Source organism: Naumovozyma castellii, chromosome 3 (assembly GCF_000237345.1).
Source record: "Naumovozyma castellii chromosome 3, complete genome".
In the NCBI taxonomy this organism is placed as follows: domain Eukaryota; kingdom Fungi; phylum Ascomycota; class Saccharomycetes; order Saccharomycetales; family Saccharomycetaceae; genus Naumovozyma; species Naumovozyma castellii.
The window spans coordinates 1,029,308-1,056,194 of record NC_016493.1 but is presented as its reverse complement, the minus strand read 5'-3'; the positions used below and the strand labels follow the sequence as shown (position 1 = coordinate 1,056,194).

General features: G+C 34.9%; 11 protein-coding genes across 11 annotated transcripts; 5 read left to right on the top strand and 6 right to left on the bottom strand.

Moving 5' to 3' along the window:
• Positions 1-230: 230 nt before the first annotated feature.
• Positions 231-2,951, top strand: SOV1 (Sov1p; the record flags this gene model as incomplete). Its single annotated transcript, XM_003675824.1, has 1 exon — positions 231-2,951. The coding sequence occupies one exon, from the start codon at positions 231-233 to the stop codon at positions 2,949-2,951; it is 2,721 nt and encodes a 906-aa protein (XP_003675872.1).
• A 94-nt stretch (positions 2,952-3,045) lies between these two features.
• On the bottom strand, positions 3,046-4,347 carry UBX4 (Ubx4p; the record flags this gene model as incomplete). Its single annotated transcript, XM_003675823.1, has 1 exon — positions 3,046-4,347. One exon carries the CDS (start codon positions 4,345-4,347, stop codon positions 3,046-3,048), a length of 1,302 nt encoding a protein of 433 aa, XP_003675871.1.
• Positions 4,348-4,608: 261 nt separating this feature from the next.
• AVO2 (Avo2p) lies at positions 4,609-5,835 on the top strand (the record flags this gene model as incomplete). Its single annotated transcript, XM_003675822.1, has 1 exon — positions 4,609-5,835. One exon carries the CDS (start codon positions 4,609-4,611, stop codon positions 5,833-5,835), a length of 1,227 nt encoding a protein of 408 aa, XP_003675870.1.
• Positions 5,836-5,949: 114 nt separating this feature from the next.
• GPA1 (guanine nucleotide-binding protein subunit alpha) lies at positions 5,950-7,311 on the bottom strand (the record flags this gene model as incomplete). The annotated part of the gene is made up of 1 exon (XM_003675821.1): positions 5,950-7,311. The coding sequence occupies one exon, from the start codon at positions 7,309-7,311 to the stop codon at positions 5,950-5,952; it is 1,362 nt and encodes a 453-aa protein (XP_003675869.1).
• An 868-nt stretch (positions 7,312-8,179) lies between these two features.
• On the bottom strand, positions 8,180-8,461 carry TIM10 (protein transporter TIM10; the record flags this gene model as incomplete). The annotated part of the gene is made up of 1 exon (XM_003675820.1): positions 8,180-8,461. The coding sequence occupies one exon, from the start codon at positions 8,459-8,461 to the stop codon at positions 8,180-8,182; it is 282 nt and encodes a 93-aa protein (XP_003675868.1).
• A 799-nt stretch (positions 8,462-9,260) lies between these two features.
• On the top strand, positions 9,261-10,865 carry NCAS0C05130 (uncharacterized protein; the record flags this gene model as incomplete). Its single annotated transcript, XM_003675819.1, has 1 exon — positions 9,261-10,865. One exon carries the CDS (start codon positions 9,261-9,263, stop codon positions 10,863-10,865), a length of 1,605 nt encoding a protein of 534 aa, XP_003675867.1.
• A 106-nt stretch (positions 10,866-10,971) lies between these two features.
• Positions 10,972-11,652, bottom strand: NCAS0C05120 (uncharacterized protein; the record flags this gene model as incomplete). Its single annotated transcript, XM_003675818.1, has 1 exon — positions 10,972-11,652. One exon carries the CDS (start codon positions 11,650-11,652, stop codon positions 10,972-10,974), a length of 681 nt encoding a protein of 226 aa, XP_003675866.1.
• A 421-nt stretch (positions 11,653-12,073) lies between these two features.
• PRP40 (snoRNA-splicing protein PRP40) lies at positions 12,074-13,888 on the bottom strand (the record flags this gene model as incomplete). The annotated part of the gene is made up of 1 exon (XM_003675817.1): positions 12,074-13,888. One exon carries the CDS (start codon positions 13,886-13,888, stop codon positions 12,074-12,076), a length of 1,815 nt encoding a protein of 604 aa, XP_003675865.1.
• A 1,163-nt stretch (positions 13,889-15,051) lies between these two features.
• DAL81 (Dal81p) lies at positions 15,052-18,111 on the top strand (the record flags this gene model as incomplete). Its single annotated transcript, XM_003675816.1, has 1 exon — positions 15,052-18,111. The coding sequence occupies one exon, from the start codon at positions 15,052-15,054 to the stop codon at positions 18,109-18,111; it is 3,060 nt and encodes a 1,019-aa protein (XP_003675864.1).
• Positions 18,112-18,234: 123 nt separating this feature from the next.
• INA22 (Ina22p) lies at positions 18,235-18,957 on the bottom strand (the record flags this gene model as incomplete). The annotated part of the gene is made up of 1 exon (XM_003675815.1): positions 18,235-18,957. The coding sequence occupies one exon, from the start codon at positions 18,955-18,957 to the stop codon at positions 18,235-18,237; it is 723 nt and encodes a 240-aa protein (XP_003675863.1).
• Positions 18,958-19,189: 232 nt separating this feature from the next.
• Positions 19,190-24,304, top strand: URB1 (Urb1p; the record flags this gene model as incomplete). The annotated part of the gene is made up of 1 exon (XM_003675814.1): positions 19,190-24,304. The coding sequence occupies one exon, from the start codon at positions 19,190-19,192 to the stop codon at positions 24,302-24,304; it is 5,115 nt and encodes a 1,704-aa protein (XP_003675862.1).
• Between the last annotated feature and the right edge of the window lie 2,583 nt (positions 24,305-26,887).

The following is a 26,887-nucleotide window of genomic DNA, read 5'->3' as shown; positions in this document are numbered from 1 at the left end:
AATATCAGTTTCTTCTATTAGCTATAATATAGCCCTCAACTCAGCTACTTCACCAGATATCAAACTTTCTAGTAGTTATTGGTAAACCGAAGTATACGACACTTTCTTGGCCGAAGCGGCTTCTCATCTATCTTATGAAAAATATCGATGAAGCACAACATTGAAGCTTTTCAGTGAAAGTGCATAAAGGTACCTATCCTTTACCACAAATAAAAAATATAATCGCTTAGATGAGAAGATCACTAGGTCTTCCACTACGCCTAGGTGTAAGATGGATACCTCAAACTGTGATAGCAGGACCAATACGAAGATTTTACAGAAAAGGGCCTGAGTTGCCGCAATCTGATAATCTTCAACCTAAGGCATCTCATTCGAAAGATCAATCTACCGAAGTAAAAACTCCCCCGTTATTTGCTTCATCCAATAAAGAGAGGCTAGAAGACTTTCTTAGTCCTGACGTACAAGAAAAATTTGGTTTCCAAGAACTAGATAAAGTGAGTTCTGTCGAGGAAACTTTCTTACAATATTTAAAGTTTATTAGTAAAGGGTTTAAAAAAAGTAGCAAGCATCTTAATCGACTACAAACTGATTTAAGTAAACGAACTTTAACTTCCAATAAAAAATTATCACTTTTGTTTGATTATCTACTGATAGAATCCGATTTGGAAATTAAGCGTCTTAAGCAAGGTCATATCGAGGGTACTGATGGCGAGACCTCTCATATCCCTTTAGCAGATGACGAAGCTGAATCAATGATCATGAATGATGTTTTTAAATCGTTGGATTCGAATGATGGACCCAACAAAAAGTATTTGCACAATACAGATTTTCTTTATAAGATAATGACCGATTTGAATGTCAATGATGAAATTAAAATCAAGACGGATATTCTTTCCATCGATCAAATGGTACGGGCTTTTGAGCTTGCCAAATCAATGCCCACAGAGGGAAGAAAGCAAAGGGGTATACTTCTAGCGGGGAAATTATTATACTCATTAAAGAAAGTTCGAATGGATCCCATTAATGAATCTCTCTATATTGATTCACTATTAAGATATCGTTTGTTTAAATCAGCTTATGAATTATTCAACAGTCGGAAACCACAATTCAGAAAAAGATGGTGGTATGAATTGGGATTGATGATTTTACTCCGATCCAATCAACTTAAATCGTTTGCGAGACTACTAGAAGAAGTGGATAAGCAATTTAAAAATGATATTTATCTAAACCCTCGTGTAATAAGACTTGCAATTAAGAAATATTTAAATTCTGGCAACCCTCTCAAGGCAATGAAGTTTAAAGATAGATTTCTTTCCATTATCGATGAGCATGGCATCAGTATAAATAGAAATACTGATGAGAATCAAAACGTCAGAAATTTTCAAGAAGAGGATGACGTTTTATTATTCCTGGATGAGTTAGAATTGCCAACAACGAATGACTACATGGCGATTATCGAGAGTTTTCTACATAAGAAAGATTTGAAAACGGCATTTAAACTTATTGCCAAATATTTAGAAATCCCAGGAATCTCGGAGGAGAACCTGAAAGATTTGATAACCTTAACTAAGTTTAATCTTCTCTCTAATTTTGAAACACTTAAAAAATCCATTAAACCCTTTATCAACAGCAATGCTGCTATTGAGAAACTGGCAATGTTAGAACCACTTTTTAGTAGAATAGTAGAAGAATTTAACAAAGCCCCTGTAGGAAGGGAACTGCTGTTTGAAAATGTTGCGCAATTAGCGTCTAACCCATTATTAACAGGAACTGTCGAAGAATTTGTCGTTAAGGATATTTCTTCAATGAATGATAAACTAGGGACATCTAAAGAAGATTCATCAACTCCAGACTCCAAAAAATTTTACGCATTATTGAGAGTTATGCTAGCATCTAAAAAAGAGAATGTTGCGTTAACAATTCTCGAAAAAATGGAAGAATCATTACAGAAAAGTCAGAAAGACCAAACGTATTTAGGAAGTCAGTTTTATGCCGAAGCTAATGCCCATCATTATGCACAATTTATTGAATATTATACTCTATTATCTAGAACAGCTAATAGAAGAAAACGTCCATTTTATGAAGGAAAGGTTAGCGATATCATTGATAGAATGTCTGACTTAAAAGTTGAAACAAATTCAGAATTCTTAGTTAAACTGCTAACGTTTTATAGAGAAACTCAAAATATGAACAGATGTTTCGAAATTATTAACCCCATACTCAAATCAAAATTATTTGAAACAACAATGCCGGACGTTAGTAGATCGCATACTTATAAATCCAGAAATATTACTAAGGCGCTATACTCTGAAATTTGGAAAGGGTATTTTGAGTATTACAAGATATTCAATAAAGAGCTGTTGAGAGTTAAGAAAAATTCTAATTATGATACATGGAAGCACAACTCTAAGAATATTATTGGAGAAACTGAAGTTCATCCAGAATTTTCCACAAGATTATTATTGAAACTTATGGTTAAGCAAGACAATATTATGCCTGACCCAATTTTCTTTTATTCTATCATAAGAACATTTGTTAAACAAAGGGATTGGGATGTAATTCCTGTTGTTTTATCTATGATGGTAAAACAATTTGATACCAAAGTGGGGAAAATTCATATGGAATATATAATGCGGGCTTTGAAGAAGGAATATGTTATTGTAGAAACTAATAAGAACCGTACTAATGATAAGGACTTCGAAATAACTCGAATAGCTGCTAAGGAAGAAATTATAAGGCAAAAGAAAGAAGGATTGATTCTAAAACAAATTAAGCCAAATCAAGTGTTTTACAAAAGACTCCTGGTTGAAATAATACGTTTCTTAAGGTTTAGGGAGTCAGTGACGTATAGCTTTGAAGAAACGTTCACTTTTTATGACAATATGGATATTGATAAGCATGATTTCAAAAAGTCACTAACGAACGTAAGCAAGTCTAGTGACAATAATTAATTCCTGTAAATAATACATAGATAGATATTCATCCTAATATTTGATATTCGCATGCTGGAAAATGGAGGGAAGTGCAAATGAAAGTCTATATTAATCATTTCTTACTCAATTTCAGCCACTTGGGAACCTTCTTGAATGAAGTTTTATTTTTACTAGATCCAGGCGTAGAGGGTTGTTCTTCCTTATGCGTTCCTTGCTTTCTTGCGTTATTCATTGCCGTTTCCCTATCGAGTTTCACATCATCAGCCTCACTTAAATCTTTTGCTTTGCTTAAAAACTCATCCTTCAAGTATTGATCAAGCTGTTTGTCAGTGCTAAAAACTAACAAATTTTTCTTACCAAATTTTAAGTCATTTACTAGCTTAGATTCATCACGATTTAATGCAGTATATGGGTAGGACTGGTTTAAAGTAAATTCTATATCATCTTGCAGTAAAGCATTTGATACCAAATTATAAACACTAACCATTGTATCATCAGCGTTAAATGTAGCTTCGATATGTGTTCTATCTGGAAATCTAATCCTTAAAGTGCATACTTTTGGTGGAGTTCTCTTAAGTGAATGCTCTTTCTCACTCTTTTCTCTTAACCTTTTAGTTAATAACGGTCCATTTAAATTTCCCGTTTGTTTGGAGAGAATATTTTGATATCGCCTGGCCTGATCTATGGTCATTTCAAATTCTACTTCCTCCTCCTCTTCTAATTGTGTGGCCAACGAAACCTCTGTCGGCTTATAAGTTGTAATCATGTGCATTTGCACATCCGCTGATATTGTATCGATGGTTGTATCCTGCTCTGCCGGAGAAGTTTTAGTTTGGCCATTTTCATCTTCCTGATATTCCACGTCTACATCTTCCTTTTCCTCCTCACCACTAGTTGACTCTTTGGTCTCTTCCTGTTTCTGTTGTTCGGCTAATATGATTTTAATGGAACTTTGGTCATCAATTCCTAAAGATTCCAAAGTCGTCGAATCGTCCAACTGTTCGTATTGTAGGGACTTGGAAAAAAATTTCAAGGTACAACCTTTAAGTGAGACACCCAAATTCAACTGCGCCAGTATATCTACCATCTTCCCATTAGACCTTACATTTGCTATAACGGCACCTCTTCCAACAATCTGGAATCTAATCTTCAACAGTTTTCCCAATTCTTCCTTGTTCTTTGAAAGTTCTTCTGGTATCAGATCAAGATTAGCACCATTAGGTAAGTTTAAAAATCGTCCTGGTAGATCCAAAGCTATTTTCTTCTTATTATGCACTAAAATCCACTTTTTGTTGGGAGTATCTTCTAAATGAAAATGCGCTAACGACTGTCTCAATGCATCCTGTAGGTTAGAGTTTGGAGTTGTCTTCACCCTAAATGTAGAGAAGTTGTAATGCACAGCAATAGATGGCATGTGAATAATCTTTTTTGTCCTGCTGTTATGAATTTATCGCTTGTTCCTTTATCTTTAGGTGTTAATTTGTGATTTCCATATATTAGTGAAATATTTTGAACAGAATAATCCGCAGGGGAAATCGACAGAACAAACCAGACACCTCTACGTCACTTTTTAATAACGAAGCAAGAAATTACGACTACTGAAGTACTACTGAACGTGTTTAATGTAATACATGATAATATAAGTTGCTATTAAAATTAATAATTAAGGAGAAGAATGCTAGCTGAACCATCTACACGGTTAAGGGATGCGATCATTGAAGGAAACCTTTTGATAGTTAAACGACTGCTTCGACGTCACCCTGAGCTATTAACTAACATCAACCCAGCTAATGGTTGGAGCTCTTTGCATTATGCAGCATATCATGGAAGATACCTTATTTGTGTTCATTTAATTCAGTTAGGTCACGACAAGCATGAAATCATCAAAACTTTTAAAGGCAATACATGTGTCCATTTAGCCTTAATAAATGGGCATGAGCAAACGACTCACTTACTGTTACAGCATTTTCCAAGGTTTATCAACGAAAAGGGAGAACATGGTAGAACACCTGTCCATTTTGCCTGCATGTATGACCATTTCCAATGTTTAAGCTTGCTCATCGGAGTCGGTGCTAATTTGACAATAAAGGATGAGGATGGTGAAACCCCGTTGCACATATGTTTAGAATACAGTAGTATTCATTGTATGAAGATTTTACTAAGTGAAGGTCAGCTCGATAGTGCTAACATAAAGGACGGTAATAACTTCAAACCAATTGATGTAATAGAATCCTTTGAAATGGGGAAGATATATTCTAAGACGTTAAAAGAAGAAAAGGAAACTGACCCTTCAAAGAAAAATACGCTGCAGTCCTTCAAGACGCCAATAATTCCAGCATCCAGGACCTTTGATGATGGGCCTTCGCCTGTTCTTTCTATGCACTCACCGTATTCTTCATATTCAAATACATCTGGTCTACCTCCATTGCCAAAGATATCTACTAGTAGAAGAACTTCAATGGCAGAAGCTTTCTTTTCTCCTAATGAAGTTTCGAGAAAATCATCCCACTCAAACTTGAGCTCCAATTCAAATCGTAATAAAAATAACTCGTCTGATGGATCCACTCCCATAAGAGAACATTTTAATTCAAATTTGAATGATGGACAGTCACAACAAATGAAATCAGCGGTTCCTATACGAGATCAGTTTACCAACAATAGCGCGTTAATCAACAAGTTTTTGTTATCTAGCCCAACAAATGATACTCAGTTGCCTATGACAACAGCGACGACTAATGTTATAAATTCGACTGTCGACAAGCCATCTATTCCATCTCCCCAGCATCGATTGAGCGGTGGACATTCCAGAAGACGTCTTTCTTTGTTAAGTATACCGATATCAAAGTTAAGAAATAATGGAAGTACTAGCTCTGATAACAGTAGTAGCAATCCTGCCTTATAGAATCACTCACACGATTGCGACAGTAACGTTCACTTTTTATGTATTTAATTAGGTCGTAGTCTATATAAGTTCATTAATGTACCTTTTTTTATTCCATGATCTAACAATATTTATTTAAATGATACCACTTTTCTTTAAATTTTGTTGAATAATCAAATCTGTCACTGCGCTTAAAACGAATTTCATCGTCTGGGGGTCTGTTGCACATGTGCGTTTCACATATATTGGTTTATTTGATCTATTCAGACTTAAGAAAATCTTCTCGAAATACTTGATTCCTGCTTCTGAATCACCTACACGTCCCTGATAATCTGGAAAATATTTCCTTATTGGTGTCTTCTTAACTTTTTCTTCGAAAATATCCACCTTATTTAAGAAAAGGATAAATGGAGTATCACGGAACCATTTGGAGTTTAGTAATGTATCAAATAGCATTATTGATTCATGCATTCTATTCACTCTTTCGTCTTCAAATAACATCTGATCATATTCACTTAGCGCAAGAACAAAAAGAACTGCAGTGATCCCTTCAAAACAATGTATCCATTTCTTTCTTTCTGATCTCTGTCCACCTGCATCCAAAACCTTGAATTTGGACGAACCAATATTAAAATCTGTTTCTGTAATACCGGTAGTCTTTATACGACCCTTTAGAATATCTTCATCAGAGCAAATATAATTTGTTTGGGCGAATTTCTCAATGTTGTCAAAATAATATGCAGCTGAACCTTCTAGCTGAAATTCATTCGAACGGGCAAAACATTGTTTAATACCTTTATCTTTCTTCCAAAGTTCACTGATTGCATTTGCAATTTGTTCGTTGGTTACTTTCCTTTCAGACGGTTTTCTTATTTCATTTTTAACAAACATCTTTTCATCTCCTGTTTCATTTAGATTTTTGGAGATTTCTTGAAAATTTAATTTGTTATTTTGGTCCCCATTATTGTTGCTACCATCTTCTTCAGGTTTTAATTCTTTTTCATCAAAAGCCTTTGCCTTCCCAGTAGACTGTACACGTCTTTTGTTCTCATATCTTTCCGAATATTTCAAGACGTAGTCATTTAAAAATTCTGAACCACCAGCAACACTTGCATTTATAAAATCCAAAGCCTTTGTCTTCATTAAGATTCTTTTTAATTCAAATAACTCACCTGGTTCGTCACAATCTAACGATATTCCCAATTTCCTAGCTTGGATAATCAGGATCTTCATGGATTGAATGGCATCGGCCCAAATAACTTGGGAATATTGCAATCTTTCCTGGTTACTGAAACCGCCTTTATGCAATAATTTTAATTGTTTCAATACAGTTGATTTACCTGATTCTCCGGCACCTAACAATAATAATTTAATCTCATTTTTATCTCGTTGCTTTTCCATTTGTAATGATTGTTCGATAACATCATTGACCTTTTGATTTTGTAAGAATGGATCATTTTCATCCTCTAAGGCTTGTGTGCTTGCAGTACAACCCATTATTAATGCTTATTTCGTCACTTCGATTAGTCGATAATTGCTAATGAGATAGTCGATGGACGTTATAAAGTAAAAGGTTACAAAGAGCAAATTTTGGATCAATAGAGTAAGGAAATTGAATTTAGAAATGGGCCAGAAGTGACTTCCTTTGGGAAAGAAGCTCGAGTTTTTTTTTTGAGTCTCTGCAAGTTTTTTTGATGTAAAAATTAACATAGGCTCAGAAACATACGCAGAAAAACAAAGCGGGTTGCAAGATGAAACATTTCTTGAAACGGGTCGCTCAGTGATAATAATTGGGATGATTAGTCCAAAAATTCCTAAATCGCATGTACGTACGAATTCAGATATTTTCTTTAACAATGCGTGGAACGATACAAACACTTTTGTTTTTAGGAAAGCTTGCCTTCTTGATTCTGTTGGAACAAGATTCTTACTTGTTCATCGAAGAGCTCTGTCTCGACATTTTTTTGACACCAAGAGCACAAATGCCTGAACTACTAAATCGACATTGAAAGGTGGGAATACATATAAATGAGTGGACAAAAAATTTGTTTGATTTGAAAGTAAACAACGCCGTTTAAGATACTTTTTGTCCCATTTTCGTTTAAAAACATGTTGTTAAAACTGTAACGTAACAGAATGTGTTCTCCATTAGAAGAAACTCGTTTTTTGGCCAAAAGTTCCAACTTTGGAACGATCCCATTGGGGAGCTTGGCCCTTTTGAAATATGTCAAAATACGATTATGGTTGATGTAACATTATCATAAGGTTCCTAATAACTATAGTAATAATAATAGGTATTGTATTAAACATCTGCTATGTACATGAGTTAAGAAATATAATGAGTAAACCAATAAGGGAAGACGTCCTAAAATTTACCACCAGCGTTAAACGTTTGACCCATCTTCTGCATATTTTCACCAACTTTCACATTCGTTTCAAAGTATTTTGCTACGCATCTATCCAAGCAGTTAGATTCGTCCTTATTTAGCTCTCCTTGATTATATGTCTTATTGATACATTTTTGGTAACAGTTATCCACCAATTTGTTGAACATATCGGTGACCAAGTCTAGTTCTGTCTCCGCAGCCTGAATCTTCTGGTTAGATGTCAACTGTGGTTGACCACCTCCTAATCCGAATAACGACATCTTGATTTGCAAATTTAGTATAGATTCTTGGACTTTAAAGTGTTAGATAACACACACTATCAATCACTCATTTTTGTAGAGTAGCGTTAGATGGCCATCCAATGACACTACAACTAATTTTTTCAAAGAACCACCATTACCCGACTTTAGGAGAGACACAAATTAAAAAATTCGCTCCCTATATTGATGGAACTATGGCCTATTCCTCCAATACCATCAATTAATTCAATTTGATAGTAGGATGATTACCCGAAACAAAAGTGCTGATAAACTGCTTGATTGACTTTATTCTATTTTGATGGAAAATGTCTTCCATAACCTTAGCATTCTTATGATGATGATTCGGATTAATGATAAAGAAATTAAACAACTATTCTGTGGCCCAAAATGAAGAGATATAACCGCGGAAAAACCAAATTTGTAAAAATAAACTTTCCTGAACTTGGAAAATGCTTGCCTTGGAAATGATTTGCATTATGGTCCACCCAGGGACTCATAGATGCCAACCTGCTTCTGGCTTGAACATCTGCAGTAGAAAGATCTCTTATGTTCAGATTCCTGTATTTCCCTGCTTCTTCCCTGCAACCATTTATGAGTGCTAACAACATGCTGCAGAAGGGACAAGGATAATGTTTTCCGAGAAGGGTTTGTCTTTTACCAAGGAATATACATATCTTAGAGAGTGTAATGATTTAGGCATATAAGGATAACTTAAGATTGGAGGGTTTCCCACATTATTCATCCTTTTTTCCTTGCCATTTTGCAAAATTTCACTAACGTTACCTCGTTAAGAAATCAAATGATCTTGCTGTATCAGCATCTAATATGCATTTTGGGAGCTTTTTGTTCACTACAACAAGTTGCGTTAGCCCTAACAATAAACAGAGATGTTGTGTTTAATGAGTCCCTAATTGATGCAGATGTCCTAGTCAACAAAAATGTAAAGGTTGCATTCCAATGTCCAGGGAGTACACCAATTGTGCTGGATGGTGATATAACAAATAATGGTATTATGTGTTTCGGCCAAAGCAACTATGGATCAATTTCGTCAACTACTATTACTAATAATGCTCAACTGCTGATTCAAATCAAAGATTCAGGAACAACACCGGGATTACGAACATCGGAGTTACTTAATTATGGATTTATATCTTTTATTGGAGAAAAGAATGTCGGTAGCGTGTCAGTTGCTGAAACCTTTCTTAATGATGGTTTAATTTATTATAACTTTCTTAGGAGTAATTTAATAACAATCCAAGGCCCTGCGGATGGAATTGTTAATAATGGTGTAATGAAGTTTCGTGTCATTGATGGAGTTACAATTTCAAGTGTTATCGGATCAGGATGTATATGGCTTGAACAGGCCTCAGATTCAACCTACGATCTTTCCAAGCCATTTAATCAAACATTGTATACTGAGGATGGTATATCGTATCTACATTTTATTGGTCAACAGTTACCAGAATCTATCCCAGTAATTAGAGCAAATTGGTTATCAAAAAATGATATTGAAGTAGCCATAGGAGCTGGTCCAGAATCGAATGCTGTTCCAGATCTCTTCTATACGAATGCAACAGGTATGTTGAATGTAACGTTTTCCACAGGATCTTATTTATTTGATGTAGGTCCAGGCTTTAGTTTGACAGATTTTGTTGCCACTGTTTGTCCATCCACGACCACATCGGTGGATTTCCCCTGTGTTCTCATAACCTCCAGCATGGATTCAGAAGTACCCTCCAGTTGTGTGACAGATATTGACGTAAACATGTATGACGAGCAAATCGTTTGTCCAACCCCCGTATCATGGTTACCACCTTACACTATCTTAGTTTCATATGATGGAAGTACTATTGAAGAAATAGTTTCTCAGTACTCATCGTATGACACAGGAGGTTTACCCAATACTGTTACTACCACCACTTTTATTATTCCATCGTTTACTCTTCCATCTCCTTATACAACTACAATTTCAAACAATATTACTACATTGTCTGAGGTGGTGAGTTATTTTACAGTGACAAGTTATGTTCCAAGGTTTCCACAACTAACTCTTCCATTCGTTGGGACCGAAACTTCGATTATTCCAGCTCCATTTTCGATACCACCACCATACACTAACACCTTTACAGACCTTAGCCTGACTGTATCGGAGATTGTTTCGTATTACTCCACTAACGTAAACAATAAGCCTGCCACTGGAACAACCACCACTACATTTACGGCCACAAGCTACTTAACGGCAACAATAACCGATTATCCGATGGGCACCACGCATATTACTAAGAAACACGTATCAGAGGGGACATGGTCAACTGTTGTCACTTATTCAACAGAAATTGAGACGTACATTATAAAAGTCTTCCCTACGGGAACTGGAATTGAAACTCTATCTACAATCGAATAATCGAGTGTTTCGCACTGTGCGGCGGTGTCAAAAATAAAACAAACAATAATTAGAATTATATAAAATAAATGATTGAATAATTAGATGAACTATTGCTAGCACCCATTTATAAGTAGCAATTTCCCCATTTTCCATATAAAGTCTCAACTTCATCATTTTCTTTTGTATCACTGACCCAGGGGTTTGGCATTTCATCAATACCATTTTGGAAACCATCGAAGGGTTTAAATGGAACCATGTGATCATAAATATGATGGAATTGTTCTGGCTCATTTGCTATTTTAAAGCTATTTTGGAGGGTATCTTGAGAAATTATAGAAAAACTGGAGTATTGTTTTTCTCCTTGTGTGTAAAATTGCAGGGTCTTTTCCCATTGTGAGCTACAATCTCTTGAACTTAAAGGATCGATATTTTCTTTTTTTACAATAAAGGTATTTTCTTTTGAACCATTTTCTTGCTTACTAAAACTTCTTTTGGATGCTTGCTGCATTTTCTTAAAAAATCTGAATTTATTATGGTGATTTTTCAACGGTTTTAAAGGCTTGCCAGGGTTCTCAACTTCCGTTTCTTCATTTAAATAGAAATCTCCTGTATATGCTTTATTATTTTGAGAAAGTTTTGGGGCAGAATTTGACTTATTTTTCCATCTTCTTATATGATGATAGGTTTTCTGATAATTCTCTTGCAACATTTCGTCATAAGCAACATTGAAAGCGGCGTTTAAGCTAAATTCCGTATCCTGGCTTGAAATTGAGGGACTTTGCAGTCTCTTTTTAATTCTTCTCATTTTGGGTTCCTCTGCTCAATTTCCTCTTCTTATACACAAGGAGTGAAAATGCTTCTTTCTGTAATTGTTTTGTGTCATTGATAAACTATAAAAGGTCAAATAATCTCGGGCGCTGACATACTCCGAATCCCTAGAAACAATTAAATGAGAGGGTAAAATTTGATTCTCAAAAGACATGAACCAATTGTAAACTATATGACAGTGTTACCCTTCATTATAACTCCTCATAAGAAAATCGTTTTTCAAACACTAAAATCATTTGCAGAAGTTGCTATTACAATGGAAGATTCCAGGTTAACCTAAAACCTTTCCATTCAATATTTACATAAAAGAAAATATTGAATGTTTAAGAACACATACTTCCTTGGATTAGAATGTGATGTAATATGAGTCATTAAAGCGTCTATATAATCTTAAATATTCAATAATCTAGTTTTACAGATGGTTCCAAATTTCTTTTCTTTTGGTTAATAGTTGCTCCTGTTACTGTTGCCAATCCATCCTTTATGAACTTTTGAACTTCTTCAAAGATCAATTTCCCTGTATTCTCATCGTTAAGTTCTCTAAATTCCGGAGTATTTTTTATCGTTTCCTTTGCAAGATCCCATGATTGTTCCTTTCCAATGGTTCTAAGATAATTTTGGACCATCACTTTGAAATAATGTTTCTTTTGTTCCTGTATGCGATGTTCTAGCTCTTCTTGTTCTCGTTTCTTTTCTTTCCTTAGGTTAATAAGTTGATCAACTATGATTTTTATATCTTCTTCATCTACATTCTTAAATGATGTATTGTTTGAGAGTATTTTTGAAAGTTCATCGCTGGTCGTTGTATAATTTTGATCCCGGTCACCATTCCATTGAAACTCATTTTCAATCAATATTTGTTGAGCAATAGCTCTTTGGCCTTTAATTGTTATTGATTTTTCTTCAACATAATCCAAAAATAAATCCAATGCCGTAGAACCATTCCTTCCAAGAAGGTCTTGAAATTTCTTATCGTTTTTGAAAACCATGTAAAAATCTTTCCAATTAGAATTGGCTCTAATCTTAAATTTAGATGTTTGCAATAATAAGCTCTTATAATTATCACGAGCTATCCTATCTCGTGTGTAATTTCTCTCATTCAGGGTGGATAACCTTAACGATAACTCATTTTCGTACTCTGTCACAAATGTTAGATATTCTCTTAAAATATCTTCACGTGTTAGAATCTTGAAATGTTTATTAGCCATATACCTTTTACTCTTTTCAAAAAGAAAATTATTTGATAACGTTTGCCACGATATCATGGTATTTTCTTCTTGTTCGCCATCACTATTATTTTTCTTTTTGTTCAAAAGGATTGATTTCAAATATTCACGCAGTTCCATTAGTGCTTGCTCTTTCAGTTTTGATTGAGTTTCTTGATGTTGCTTTTGTAATTTAGCAATGTAATCTTGAAAGGTCTTTTTCTTTATTCTTTCATTGAACACAGAATGTTTATAGATTGGTTCATTAGCAATGAGTCTTCTCGCTGTTGGCCATCGAGTATAATACGTTATTTTGGAGTTTGCCTCCAGCATTGCCACAAATGCTTCTTTGAATTTATTAATTTCATTATGTTCTTTCAATAATTCTTTTTCCGATCTATTAGAAAGATATTTTTCAAACATTTGTTGCTTCCATAGGGGATCATCATCGACTAACCAATATCTGGGATCTTTTGATCCTAACTCTGTTATAATCTTACTAAATGACCAAGTAGAATCCACCTTATTTTCCCTTAGCATCTTCATGAAATCAATTTCAGCATCTTCCGGAAGTTTCTTGGTGACGTGCATGATGGTTGAATGATTGGAATACTTAGTTCCTTCAGTATTATCCTGTTTCAATATATTTCCCTTCAGTATTTCATCTGTTTTAACTTTATCTTTCTCTTCTTTTTTCTCCTCGACTTTTGGTTCTTCCTTTCCCTTTGCATTTTTCATTCGCTCTTGCCTTATCAAGTCATTAACATCCCATCTAGATTCTCCCGTTTTCAAATTGTAATAATAGACTTTCCCCTCATTGGTAACATTAGACTTCCAACCAATCTGCTCTAGCAACATCTTATCACTATCGTCATTATTGGTACTACCTTCCATCGAAGCAGGCCGATCCCATCTGGATTCCTTCGTATTGATATTGTAATAGTACGTTCTTCCATTGGCGTCCTTCGCAGACCTCCAGGGGTCATTACTTATCGAAGCAGCAGACATGTACGCTAGATATCTTATGATGATTGTTGTTAGTGCTACTTGGACAGCTCAGCTTGAGTTCGTCTACTATTCGTATATATTTATTCTTTGATGAAGCCGTTCTAAACGATCAAATTTAATTTTCGAGCTCCATTTTCCCCTCTGCTAACGCTATAATATAGAATATTAATACTGACTACTCTATCGATTGCATTTGTTGTTAATGAAACCAGCAACGTTAGTGCGATTGATCGATACAATTTGCTTTACCAAGAGTGATTTTTCTTGATTAATACTTAGAAGCCTTGGTAGGTTGAAAGAAATGTTAGAACGGTTAGGAACGTGCTGTGTTAAATAACTCAGTCCTAAAGAAACCTAACCATCTCAACACTTCTTTCAGACTTCGAGCTCTTTCTCTTAGGCTGTAGTTGGAAGTTTTAACTTTGATCTTCAACCGTAGAACCACTTTGCCAAGTTTGGCGTTTGTAAAGACAGTGCCATTGCCAGTGACAATAGGAACCTTTGTTGATATTTTTGATTGAGTATAGAAGTAATTAAGTAGCTTTTTAATTGGGTGCGTCAGGGTCTCAGTAAAGTACTTCCCTGGTTATTGAAATGGTGCAATGTTCTGTTCAAAGCAATTCTTAGAACTCTTTGCCAGCCTAGACCATTCCCCATGACATGTTTGATACGTACATATATAATTTATAAATTGCCTTTTTATCTGTGTTTCCAATGTGCTACTATGATTGATATTTTGACGTTATACGCTAGTTTCCTCATGGAGAGAACATCAGAAAACAGATTCTTGTACTCTTTCCATTTGGATATCGGAAATGAAACTTCTAAGAGTTGAATGTTTGAGAAGTTGAGCCGGTTGGTAATAGGTGTATTATTATTGATTCTGTCAGGATAGTTGTAAAAAACATATATTATGAAATTTTTCTTGCTTCGTTTTGCTTATGCTGTGGATTAGCCGCCAGCGTATATAAACATCCGTGACTGACGATGTTCGTCATCGATCCATTAATGAAATAATCAAGTTCAGATCTGGAAAAGAATCAACGAGTGATTCAATTTTGATAAAGATAGAGAAACCAAAACAAAGTAAATAGCCAATCCGTCCATTAATTTGTGGACTTGGGAACAATACACACCTCTAACGAATACCTAACGTTTCTTGAATGAGACACAATTACCAAGGTTCCTCCTGGCACAGTCCTGGCAGTAGTCATCATTCCCCACTAACAGTCACCGACCCATCTATTGCCATACCAGATCCGAATTCAGAAAATCAACAACCAGCACAAAACGAACCAACTAAATCTAGTGTGGGTAGCAGCGATTTGCTACATTTTAACGATAATTATTCCGCTTTGTTACAAAATTTAACTAATGAAAACCCAAATATAATTCCCCAATCGTTTAATAATCCTCCTACGGATGTTCCTAATCAAAATCAAACTAATAATAATACCAGCAGTGGCAATGATTTTTCCACTGAAAAGCAAAGTTTGGATACTTTACTCCAACATTATCAAAATCTAATTGGCAAACCCGCCGTTCAAAATGAAGCAGCAACGACAAGTGCTACAACCAAATCTTCTGTAACACCACCAACAAATGAACCTGTTTGTAATTATTGTCGTCAGAAGGGAACGAAATGTTTTATGATCCCAAATCTAGGGAAATGTATAGAATGTGAAACAAACAGAATTCAATGTTTTTTTCCTAATTCTGTGAAGTCAAATAAGAGAGAAAGAGTCGATAATAACAATTTGCAAACTCAGAATGGACCAAAGAAGATTAAGCAGGAATCTGTTGTGAATAATGGGAACAATAGTCCCAATCATTACTATTCCGATTTCTTACAGACTTTAAATAATACCATATCAACATCCGCTTCCAATCTCCCCATGCCAAATGCAAACTTGAACATGAATATAAATATGGGAATGAATCCTTCAGCACAATATAATCAAGTACAAACACAACCAGAAAACGTACAATCACAATTGCCCGTACAATATCCAAGATCATCATTTTATGTGGGACCTACATCAGTATATGATATCAATCTAATCAATCATGTCAAATTGGACAATATAGACCAAATTCAATTATCTAAGTCCTTAGCATTAAGGAAAGTAGCCACAGATGTCCAATTCATACTTCGGGATGATTTAAATCGTGAACTATACTTGAAACAAGAGCAAGAAGTGGATGTCGTAGAGACTTTGATTTACCCTCATGGGAAATTATTAATTGAAATTTTCTTCAGTTTGGTGCATCCTTATTTCCCTATCTTACACGAAAGAGTCTTCTTAGAAAAATATGCCAGATCATATAGAGAATTGACAGCACCATTATTAGCAGCAATTTATTCATTGGCTTTACAATGGTGGGATTTCCACCCTAAATTGATTGGATTTCCTAAACCAGATGTTGTAAATAAGTTGAATGATATCGCATTCAAATCATTCTTCAACAGGATTGAAAGACCAAAATTAAGTATGGTGCAAACAGGACTTCTAATATTACAATGTAGGTCAGAAAATAGAAATAATTGGGTATTGTCATCCGTCGTGGTATCATTAGCTGAAGAACTAGGGCTTGGAGTTGATTGCCAGGATTGGAGACTACCCAAATGGGAAAAAGATCTTCGTAGACGTTTAGCATGGGCCGTATGGATGGAAGATAAATGGATGTCGTTAAATGAAGCACGTCATTCTCATTTAATACTGGGGAGGAATTGGATGGTGAAGCCACTACAGAGTGATGATTTCCCACCAACTTCGTCGATGATCACGAACGGTGGAGCAACAGAAAACAATAACAACTCCAGAAAGGAACCACCATCATTTATTGGCACTCCACAATTTGATATGTCACTCACAGCGGAGGATTATACCAATGGAACATTAATATATCACCAAATGGTTTCCTTAAGTATTATTCTTGGAGAAATTATGGACACTTTCTACACGCAGGGTGCCATTACAGTCAATACAAATATTGAACAAGTATTAAAATTAGCTAAACCATTGCAATTAAAACTGAGAGAGTGGTATCATTCATTACCGTCGCAAATCTCTATGAGTACATTTACACCAAAGAGATTTATCGTGAACGCTACGTTAACATTGGCTTATTTTGCAGCAGAAATTACTCTACATCGAAAGATAATAAGTACTCTAAGATCAGATACACCAAAGGAATTAGTTCACGTTTGTAGACAAGCCGCAAAGACGAGGCTAATTGCAGCCATTGAGTTCATTAGAGATTTGAAAAATGAACATATTAATGCATTTTGGTATACATGCTCTACAAGTAACTTGATGTTAATAGGAACATTTGCTGCATTATTATACGTCACATCACCTACTAAAGAAGAATCTGACATGTTTAGAGATTGTCTAAGGAATTATATTTGGATCCTACGTGTCGGTTCTAAGGCATTTGACAAATTTGGACATGCTCTTAATAACATACATATGTTGTTAACCCAAATTCCAGGTCTATTAACAGATGATTTAGATCATCTGAAGGAAGCAGGTGCGCCAAAACCATTTTCACATATACCTCAATCACAACATTTAAAGACTGCATCACCAGCTATGACGGAACAAGGGTCGCCTTCAACTTTAAACCAATTCAAAAATATGGCCCCAGAACTATTACAAAATTTAACAAATATTCAAGCTACTGCAACCACTACCACTTCTGTGACGCCAGCGGTTGCTAGTAATTCTGAAATGACGCATACACCTACTCATCTAGGAAGCCCATCAAAGAAGCAGCCTATGCCAACTTCAGCAGGTAGGAGGTCACGAGAGCTCGATAACAACGTAGATAACCAATCTCCTGGCGGCTCAACAGTAACAGGTAGTACTACTAATAATAATAATATTAATAATTTGCCTAGGAAAAGTTCTAACCATGAAGAATCAGTTTTTCAAAGTAGCAGGACCTCCAATCCGGCCAGTCAACCCAATACACCACAAATACATAAACCAAGTCATGTTAGTCCTACGAGTCATAACACAGGGAGTGATCTAAATAACTTATCTATGGATTTGGGTGCTCCACTAAATCAACCTGAGTCAACTGCTAGTGTTATCGGTGCTCATGATTCGCCTAACCGCAACAATGCTTTCACTATTGATAAGGATGGAAGTGCACAAGAGGACGGCAATAACATAACTGAAAATAATAACGATCCAAGTTCTTTAGATCAAAAATAATTTGAACACTAGTGACCCTCCCCACTTAATTGTAATATTATTATCTGATAAAATAAAGTATATGTAGTCTATACGTAAATTACATTGAATTTCAGAATATATTATTTGCCTTTAACAATTCATTTACAAAAATTTAGATATCTTGGTTTCTTTGGCTACATCGGTAATATCTCCTGCCTTTTCAGCTATTAGATGATGCCTGGAGTCTGGAACATAGTTTAGTATTTCCTCTTCTTTAATCTTCTCTTTTTCCAATTGTTTTTTGTCTGTAATGATTCCTTCAATCATATCTTGACTTGGTTCAGAAACCGGTTCATCCGTATTAATATCATTTAATATGCTTTTTAAGACAGCTTCCAGGGAATCTTCCTCTGCAGGTAGCTGTTTACTCATTATCAATGATTTCCTATTCATGCCCATGAGTACTTGGTCTGAAGAATATAAAGTGGCTCCACTCTTATCTTTTACCCGCAAAGTATCAACTACATCATCAAATTTCTCATCCTTTCCAGCAGCATGATCAAATAATTTATTTACCAGCCTCATCTCATCTTCGATTTGGAAATCCCTATCCCCTAAATGAACCCTACCAATAAGATCTTTCAGCACATTAATCTTCAAATTATACCTTCTCTCCAATTCCCTATATTTGTTCTCTTGGTTTGTAATTGAAGTAAGTAATGAACCAAATATTATAACCCATGTTATGGGCTTCCAAAGAGATCTATCATATTTAGATTTCTTCTCAGCTGTGGGGGATATTCCAGAAGAAGTGGTCGCATATAATCTAGCTACCCTTAATATGGGAAACGCCGTGCTTTGTAATCTCTTAAGCTGACGGATCATGATTGAACCTCATAACATTATAGGCCAATTCATTCTATGAGGTCCTTGAACTGTCCCTCTTTAGGTTCTGGTCAAATTCCTTTAATTCGCTTTGTTTACGTAAGCGCGGTAATCAAGTGAAAACTTTTCATCTCATCTCAGCTCATCTCATCTTAAACTATTATATACGATTATATACTATGAAGTCCTATCGAAAAGATATCGAATTGACTACACTGGCAATAAACCTACCATGGATACCACAGCTACCCAGGAGGAGACGAAGTATCAGTCCAATTATTCACGCTCTCGTGAAGAAAGAAAAGAAAAGTATACTCAGCAAGGCCAGGAGATTGAAAATGGTGTCCTAGAAAACTTAGAAAAAATCCTAGTCAAATTGACCAATACTCCCGTAGGTCAATCTAAGGATTTCCAAGAACTAATATTATTTCAATCCAAGGGTTACCTCCCTCAAGTGGTTCAATCCTGGTCCTATTTTGCGCAGGTTAATAACCATTATAAATTTATTCATTCTACTCAAGTTATCTTGAGGTTCTTGAAATTGGTCGGTACCGAAACAAATGTTAATGTGTTGAATTTGGGAGATTTTCTGATTGATTTGATATTGAAAGATTATTTAAAAGTCATTTACAGAGGTTTGAATAACACGAGGATTAAATTGAACATTCCCATGATTAATTTAATGAAAGAAATTGTATTATATCATGATAGATTGCATTTAGAAACGTTTTTGACATACTTCAATTTGCATAGTCCCTCATTGGTTAGAATCTTGACACCTGCCAAATCTGATTTGAATGATCCTTCCAATAATGATAAAATGACTGTGCGAACTGCATTTTTAGATTTTTGGTTAAATTTAATACAATACACACCAGCATTAATTAGAATTGATTTATTAGAAAATAACTTTAAAATAATGGGGGCCTGGTTTAAATACATGGATAAAATTGACCCAATCTCCATCTCGGAAAGAACAGTTGTTATCTTCACTGATTATATCTTAAAGGAAAAACTGTTCAAGAGAATGACGAAAACCAAAATATTGAACGAATTAGCACTTTCAAAGATTCATAAGTTTTATAATTCTCAAGATAAAGGGCTAGTTACACAAACAAATAGGCTTTTCCTTGCATATGCTGCGTCATCGGAAACTAGTGTCGCATTTCCAGACGACCGCGTATGGTTTGATCATTCGCCCAATAATGGTACTGATGGTGGCGTCTTCATAAGCGTTCATGGCAAAGAGTTTAAGATTTATAATAAGATGATCTTTAATATGTTGAAAATGTTCAAGCCCTGGGAAGATGACCTACAGTCTACGACTGTTTTAAAAGTATTGGAAAATGTTCCTGAATTGGTTGCACCTTACTGTGCTCATTTAGCCTCATTAGGAACACATGATCCAAGAATGACATCATACTGGTTCGGTGCCACTCTAATCATTGGAAGAATAATCTCTCTAAAGATTCCCACATTTGTGGAAAATATAGAGACGGATTTAGTTCCTTCTACAACTTTGATAATGGAAAATATTATACCGTCATGCATGACCAAGAATTCATTGACTAAGGGTCTACAACACGAATCGCCCCTTATTAAACAGTTAACATGTCAACTAATCACCTTTGCCTTCCAAAAGTTAAAGCTTGTCTTTGATCTGTATGACAAGAAGGGTTGGGGCTCATCAAAGACAACTATTGCCGTAGCATTCCATTCGGTTATCCCAGATTTAACTATTATCACTTCTACTTTAATGCAATCATATAACTCAAATAAGGAGAACAAAATCCTCCCGTTATCTTTGACTGTTATATTGAATTTCTATGGGGAATGTTTTCCTAATTTCTTTACTGTTGCTCTCCCTGCCTCAAACATTTACGTTGATATAATGAAGAAAAATTTCTTTTCAGGAATTGAATTAGCAATTCTAGATAACTTCTTACAATATCAAGAATACAATGGAACTCAGACTAAATGGTGGAATTCCAATAAGGATGAAAACTCGTTGTTCACATCATTATTAAGATTGGCATCGTCACCAAATTCTAATACAGCAGTGGCTTCGAAAATATCTCAATTGATTAACACTTTAACCATAAGCACCGTTGTCTTCAATAAATTATTAGCATCTCCTATCACTGCGTTGATAAACTCTTTACAAATGGTGAGTACTGGTCAAGAAAATAAACAACTATTAAAAATATGGAAGTTATTAGACCAAACCATAGCATTTTCCGTGAAAACTCCGTACAAATATGTCGATATGGCTCAGAAATTTGGGACTATCTCCCCCTTTATGGTTGCTTTACTACAGCAGTGGAAATTCGTTTCTAATGAAGATGGCGAGGGGACTGCTTTGGTTGTCAAATTTATTTGTATCTTCTTTAGAAATATGTCCATGATCGGTGAATCGCAAGCTGGTATACTTTCAGCAGCATTAGAATTTATTGGTGAGGAACAAAATGAAATTTTGGAACTTTACTTGAATTTCTCTACATATGAATCAAAAATCCAGGAACTGCGTTCTAATGAGAAGTGGTTATTATCTTCCCATATGGATTCGTCATTTGCCCAATATATTACATTGGCACCCTATAAACAGTTGAAAAAAATAACAAGATACCCTGTCGGTGAATATGATGTTGTTGCCACCATTTTTAGATTGAAATTACTGTTAAATGATGACTCTATCAATTTTGATTCTGAATTTAAATTAGTAGCTGATGCTTTGATATCGAAGGTTACGAATTATGTGGCAGTTGATGAAAAGTTTAGCTTATTGGACCCAAGAATTTTCCAGGAGTTTTTCGCCGAAATCGATTCCACTTCTGATGAGGATTGTTTGAAAAAATACACACTTGTTACCAAATCATTTATTCATATTAGTCAATCGCTAGAAAGGAATAAGGATGAATTCGAAAACTTCGCGTTCCAATGGTTGAAACAACAAAACAATGTTGAGGAACACTCGGATTTGGTTGCTGTTGTATCAAATTCAGTAAATGCTGATCATGCAATTGAATTACTAAAGGAAAGTATACCATTCAATCAAGACACTGTATCCGTTCTATTACTGAAGATTCAAGGAGATGCCACGAAACATCTCGATTTCTGCATCCTGGAAAAGGTCCTCAATAAAGCATCTGATGAGATTATCTCCCTCATTATAACATTACTTTACAGTAATAGAATAGATGATATGGATTCATCGTCTTTTACTTCCATGCTTGTTAAAGAAGAGCGTTTCTTGCAATTATTGTTGACATTTATGAATTCCTCTTATTTCTCAATTGGTGTTATATTGCCATTCCTTTCTGAGTTACAAGATTCTAGTCTTGCTACAAGTATTGCTATTGGCACTTACAAATACATTGATCAAGAACCAAAGGTGAAGAATTTTGTAACTTCCGTTATTTCTCGATGTTATTCTGAATTTTTCAAATTGGAAGGTCCTCGATTCGACGCATGTTTAGATTTATTCTGTATGGCTTCAGATAAAATTACTGATATCCAAAAAAAGAGTATATTGCAATTCATCACTACTGAATATAAACATAAATATGGACCTTCTGTCATTAAGTTCATTTTAGTAGTCAATGATTTTGAAAATGCAACTGTTGACAAATGGTTAAGCAAGATGACTTTATACATTACGAAGTTTTTATCGGAAGATATGGAATTATCTGGGAAATATTTACAAGTCTTGTCAGAATTTAGAGAATTGGTGACTAAAATTGATGTTTGGACAAAAGTTAACCGCAACATCCTAAACTCTCAATTAGAAGTTATTCTAAGTGGGAAATTAATTTCAGATGTTAATGTACTAGAATATTTGATGGCTTTGACACTAGGTGGGAATACTAAATTAATTCAAAGTGATAAAATGGTTCAATTATTATTGAATAATGAAAACAACTTATTGAATATGACCATTTCCAAAAAGATTGCAAACGCATCATATAAAGCCTATCTTACTGTTACATCTCTATATTGGTTTTTCAATATGGATGTCTCTAAAAACTCTACCACTTTAATTCAACAACAATTGCTGACTTACTATAATGGGTCAGTTTCTTGTCAGGATAGATTAATCCTTAAGATGCTGGAAACTATAGAGTCTAAAACGTCGATTTCTTGGACAAACTATATTTACAACTGGGATTTCCTTGAAAGCACAGAAGAAGAATCATCGGATTTTGTCACTGAAACTAAATTAATTACCAAGGAAAAAGAAGGTTTGATTATTACGTTAAGAAAAGAGTACGTTCAAAATTCTATCGTTAATTATCCATTGGAAAGACCATCTCTACCTAACCTTCAAATGAGATCTGTTAAAGAGAAATATGCTTTGGTACAAAAGTTTTATCATGATACGATGAGGTCGATAAAGACTGAATATGTTTATGATCCATTATTTGTGATGTTACTAACCCTTCATAATAAAGAATTGGTTAGTTATTCTTCCGAAGATGATGGCACTATCAAATATAAATTTGAAATACAAAAATTCCTGTCATCCAAATTCTTCCAACTAATAGTAGTCAGTCTTGCTGACTGCTCTAAGGAGGTTTCCAAGGTTGCTATCGCAGTTTTAACGGAGATGCTTTATTCATTGGAGGACAATACCCAGTTTAAGGAAGGTCACATCTTCCAAATTCTACTGAAAAAAATCATCGTGTCATGGAATAAGAACGAAAAGATTATTCAGCCCGTTGTATGGTCCACCATATCTCGAATTTGTGATTTGCTACTTCAACCTGCTTCCCCACTTTATGAGAAAGCATTCCGTTGGGTACTAAATGGTCCTGCTATTAGGCCAAATGACATCCCATTAATGCAAGATCTAATTGCACCAAGAGATTCCGAGGTTAATTATGAGAGCTACTATAAACAGTTGTCGTGGGTGTTAGAAAGCCTTGAGTTTGGTATCAAGAGTGAAATGGACCTTGATTTATTGAAGAGAAGAGATGTTTTTGAATGGTTATTTAATTTGATCAATTTACCATATTTGAATTCCAGGATGAAATCAGTGATCAATCGTATATTCTATAATGTTCAAAGGATAGAAAACGGTGGTTCCGCATTGTTAACCAGATATGGTGCTGTTTCTACGTCTGAAGTACAAAATCTATGGATTAAAGAAAATGGAAGAGAAGTTGAAGCTGCTTTGGAAAGAAACTCAAAGAATAGTAAACACTTGAAGAGAAAACTGCTGCTGGAAGAACAGAACATTAACACTAATGAATTATTGGAAGGCTATGTTGCAATAATAAGCTCCCAAAAGAGACTGAGAGAATGGGTAGAGGATGATGGTGATCATATCATGAAACGAACATGTCAATAGGAAAGAGATAGCTGGGAGGCATATATAGTATAACGACATTTAACTATTATATCATTTGTACACTAAAAGAAAAGAAATAAAAATTTGAAACCTACATAGTACCTTAACCAGATAAGAAAAATAAGCTGGATAGAATGTGATGAAAAGTATCTTAAAGTCAAACCATGTTGACTATTTTGTTCTTAAGAAAAATGTTAACTTTTTGAAGTTGAGTTACTGGACGTGTTTTCAGAATAGACGCGGACTTTCTTACCAAGGCATTGATATTACTTTTATAGAGATAATTCTTGGGGAAGCCGTATGTTCAATACTGCAAAAAGACCTTTAGAGTCAATCGATCTTTAAATAAGACGGTACTGCCCCCCCCCCCCCCACCCCCACACACACATACATCATACAAATCTGGGATTCCCCCCTCTTACGTTAGGTTGGGCAACTCGGGTTAGTTTTGTATATTAGCTATCATTTAGTAGGTGGTCTAGATATTAAAACAGGAAAAAAAAGTTAACCATAAAAATAGCTACTTTTAGTACATTTACCAGCACCAAACTAAAAATGATTTCGTTGTAAAAAAGAAAGTAGAAACGTTCACTCAATCACCACGCTTAGATTTGGATACTAATTATCCCTTGGCGATATCCTTTCCTTTCTTATTCAGGCTTAAACTCATTCGATGTAAAGCGTGCAAATTCAGGAATTGACGACCATAAACCGGTCAGAAAAGAAATACAAACCCATGAAACTACCGGTCTAGACCTGAAGGGGCATAGCTAAGCTTAAGGAAACTAGTATTTACCATAAAACTACCAAAATTAAAATTGAAAATCATGTATGAACTGTTCTACATGGGCATTTCCTTTCAATATGATATAGTCATAAATTAACTGTTGGGACAAAAGTAAAAGCTGAAAAAGGAAAACGAAGGAAATCTACTTTGATTCAAAAGAGATGTCGTCCTTTTGTTTGGAATACCAGCTGCATAATTGTGTTTGTATAGTGTTATGCATGGTAGTTTTTTCTTCCTCTTCAAATATTAGGATGATGGACTATCCTCAAGGTCTGTTGAAGTCATTAGGTAAAGTAGGAGGTGGCTGTCGTTTTAGAATGCAAAATTTTGTGCCCTCTCGAAAACACACTGATAATTGTAAATTAGAATTAAGGAAATTAGTGAATTATTTATTTGGTTAATTGAAAGCATTTGAGCATGATTATCGTTGACATTTGCATTTCATATCCCTTCCCGCTCTCTCTCTCTCTCTCTCTCTTCTCCTCCATCCAAACCATAAATATGTATTTGGAAACCTAAATGACAAGTTGTCAAGATATTACCATGAATTTTCCAATTCAAAGTGGTTGGACAAGATAAAAGTAATCATGTTCGTGTTATCTTTTTCTTCGAGTCGGGTTTGCTGCTACCTTTAAAACCCCATTTTTCTTAGGGAAGTGGGTTGAGGCCTCTCCTTTGCTATGGCAGGGCATTTTTGTTGTTATTTATCCCTTAACTCATTTTTTTTTTGACAACATATCATCATTTTCCATTGAAGTATTGTCATCGTCTATGTCAATTGAGATATTTCAAGAGTCAACTGACGGATGGCTAACAACAAGACTTGAAATGAAACAAAAGTATCCATCTCAATTTTTTTCTCAACTGCAGACACGTAATAATTAGTTTTTGATGCTGGGGGTAAAATAAATTTAGATTTGAAGATTCTATTCTTTTTTTCTTTTAAAAGTTGTTTTACTGTTTCTCTTCTAATTTTTATCGCATTCATTATAAGCCTATATTGCCTTTGAACACTTCAATTTTATCTAGGTATTCTATCAAAATTTAGAGACTACATTACAAAGTCACCAATTTTTTCCCAGTCAAGCAAGCCAAAGAAAAATATCTATCAATGTGCTACGAGTTTACTACAGGGAATTTTTGGGAATGCTAATTTGAGATTTGCCGATTGACCAAGAAAAGCTTGCATGGAAAAATAATATATGTACAATTAAACTTTCCCCGAAATGGAAAATCTTTGCAAAACAAAGAATTTGAGTGATATTCAATATTGAGGGAGTGGGTTATATTGTAAGTCAATCATTTAGTGTGAAAAATAAGTTTATCTGACAATATGTGCACCTGAGAATTAATGGTATAGAAAGATGCTCTTCCGAGTCAAATTTCATCTATTATTTTTGAAAGAATCCTCCGGAAGAATGGTATCAAAATCGACCAAGAAGAATAAACATTGAATAATATTGTCTTATCAACACTACGTTTATACTGTGGGGAAGGGGGGGTGGAGGTTCAACTTCTATTGAAGGCCCTTCTAATGGAATCATCAATGGTGGTTTGATATATGTTAAGGATAGTTATTTTCGATGTCTGGGGTTATCGAGACAGGTTGCATATATTTGCAGTATTCTTCACCAACATTTGATATCTCTAAACCATTTAATCAAACAATATTTATAAACTCAGATATTTCGTGGGTGCAATTCACTGGTCCACAACTTCCAGATTCTATTCCTGTAGTAAGAGGGCCATTTTCAACGGGTATGGGGTTACTTGTAGTCGGTCCATATACAGAGAGG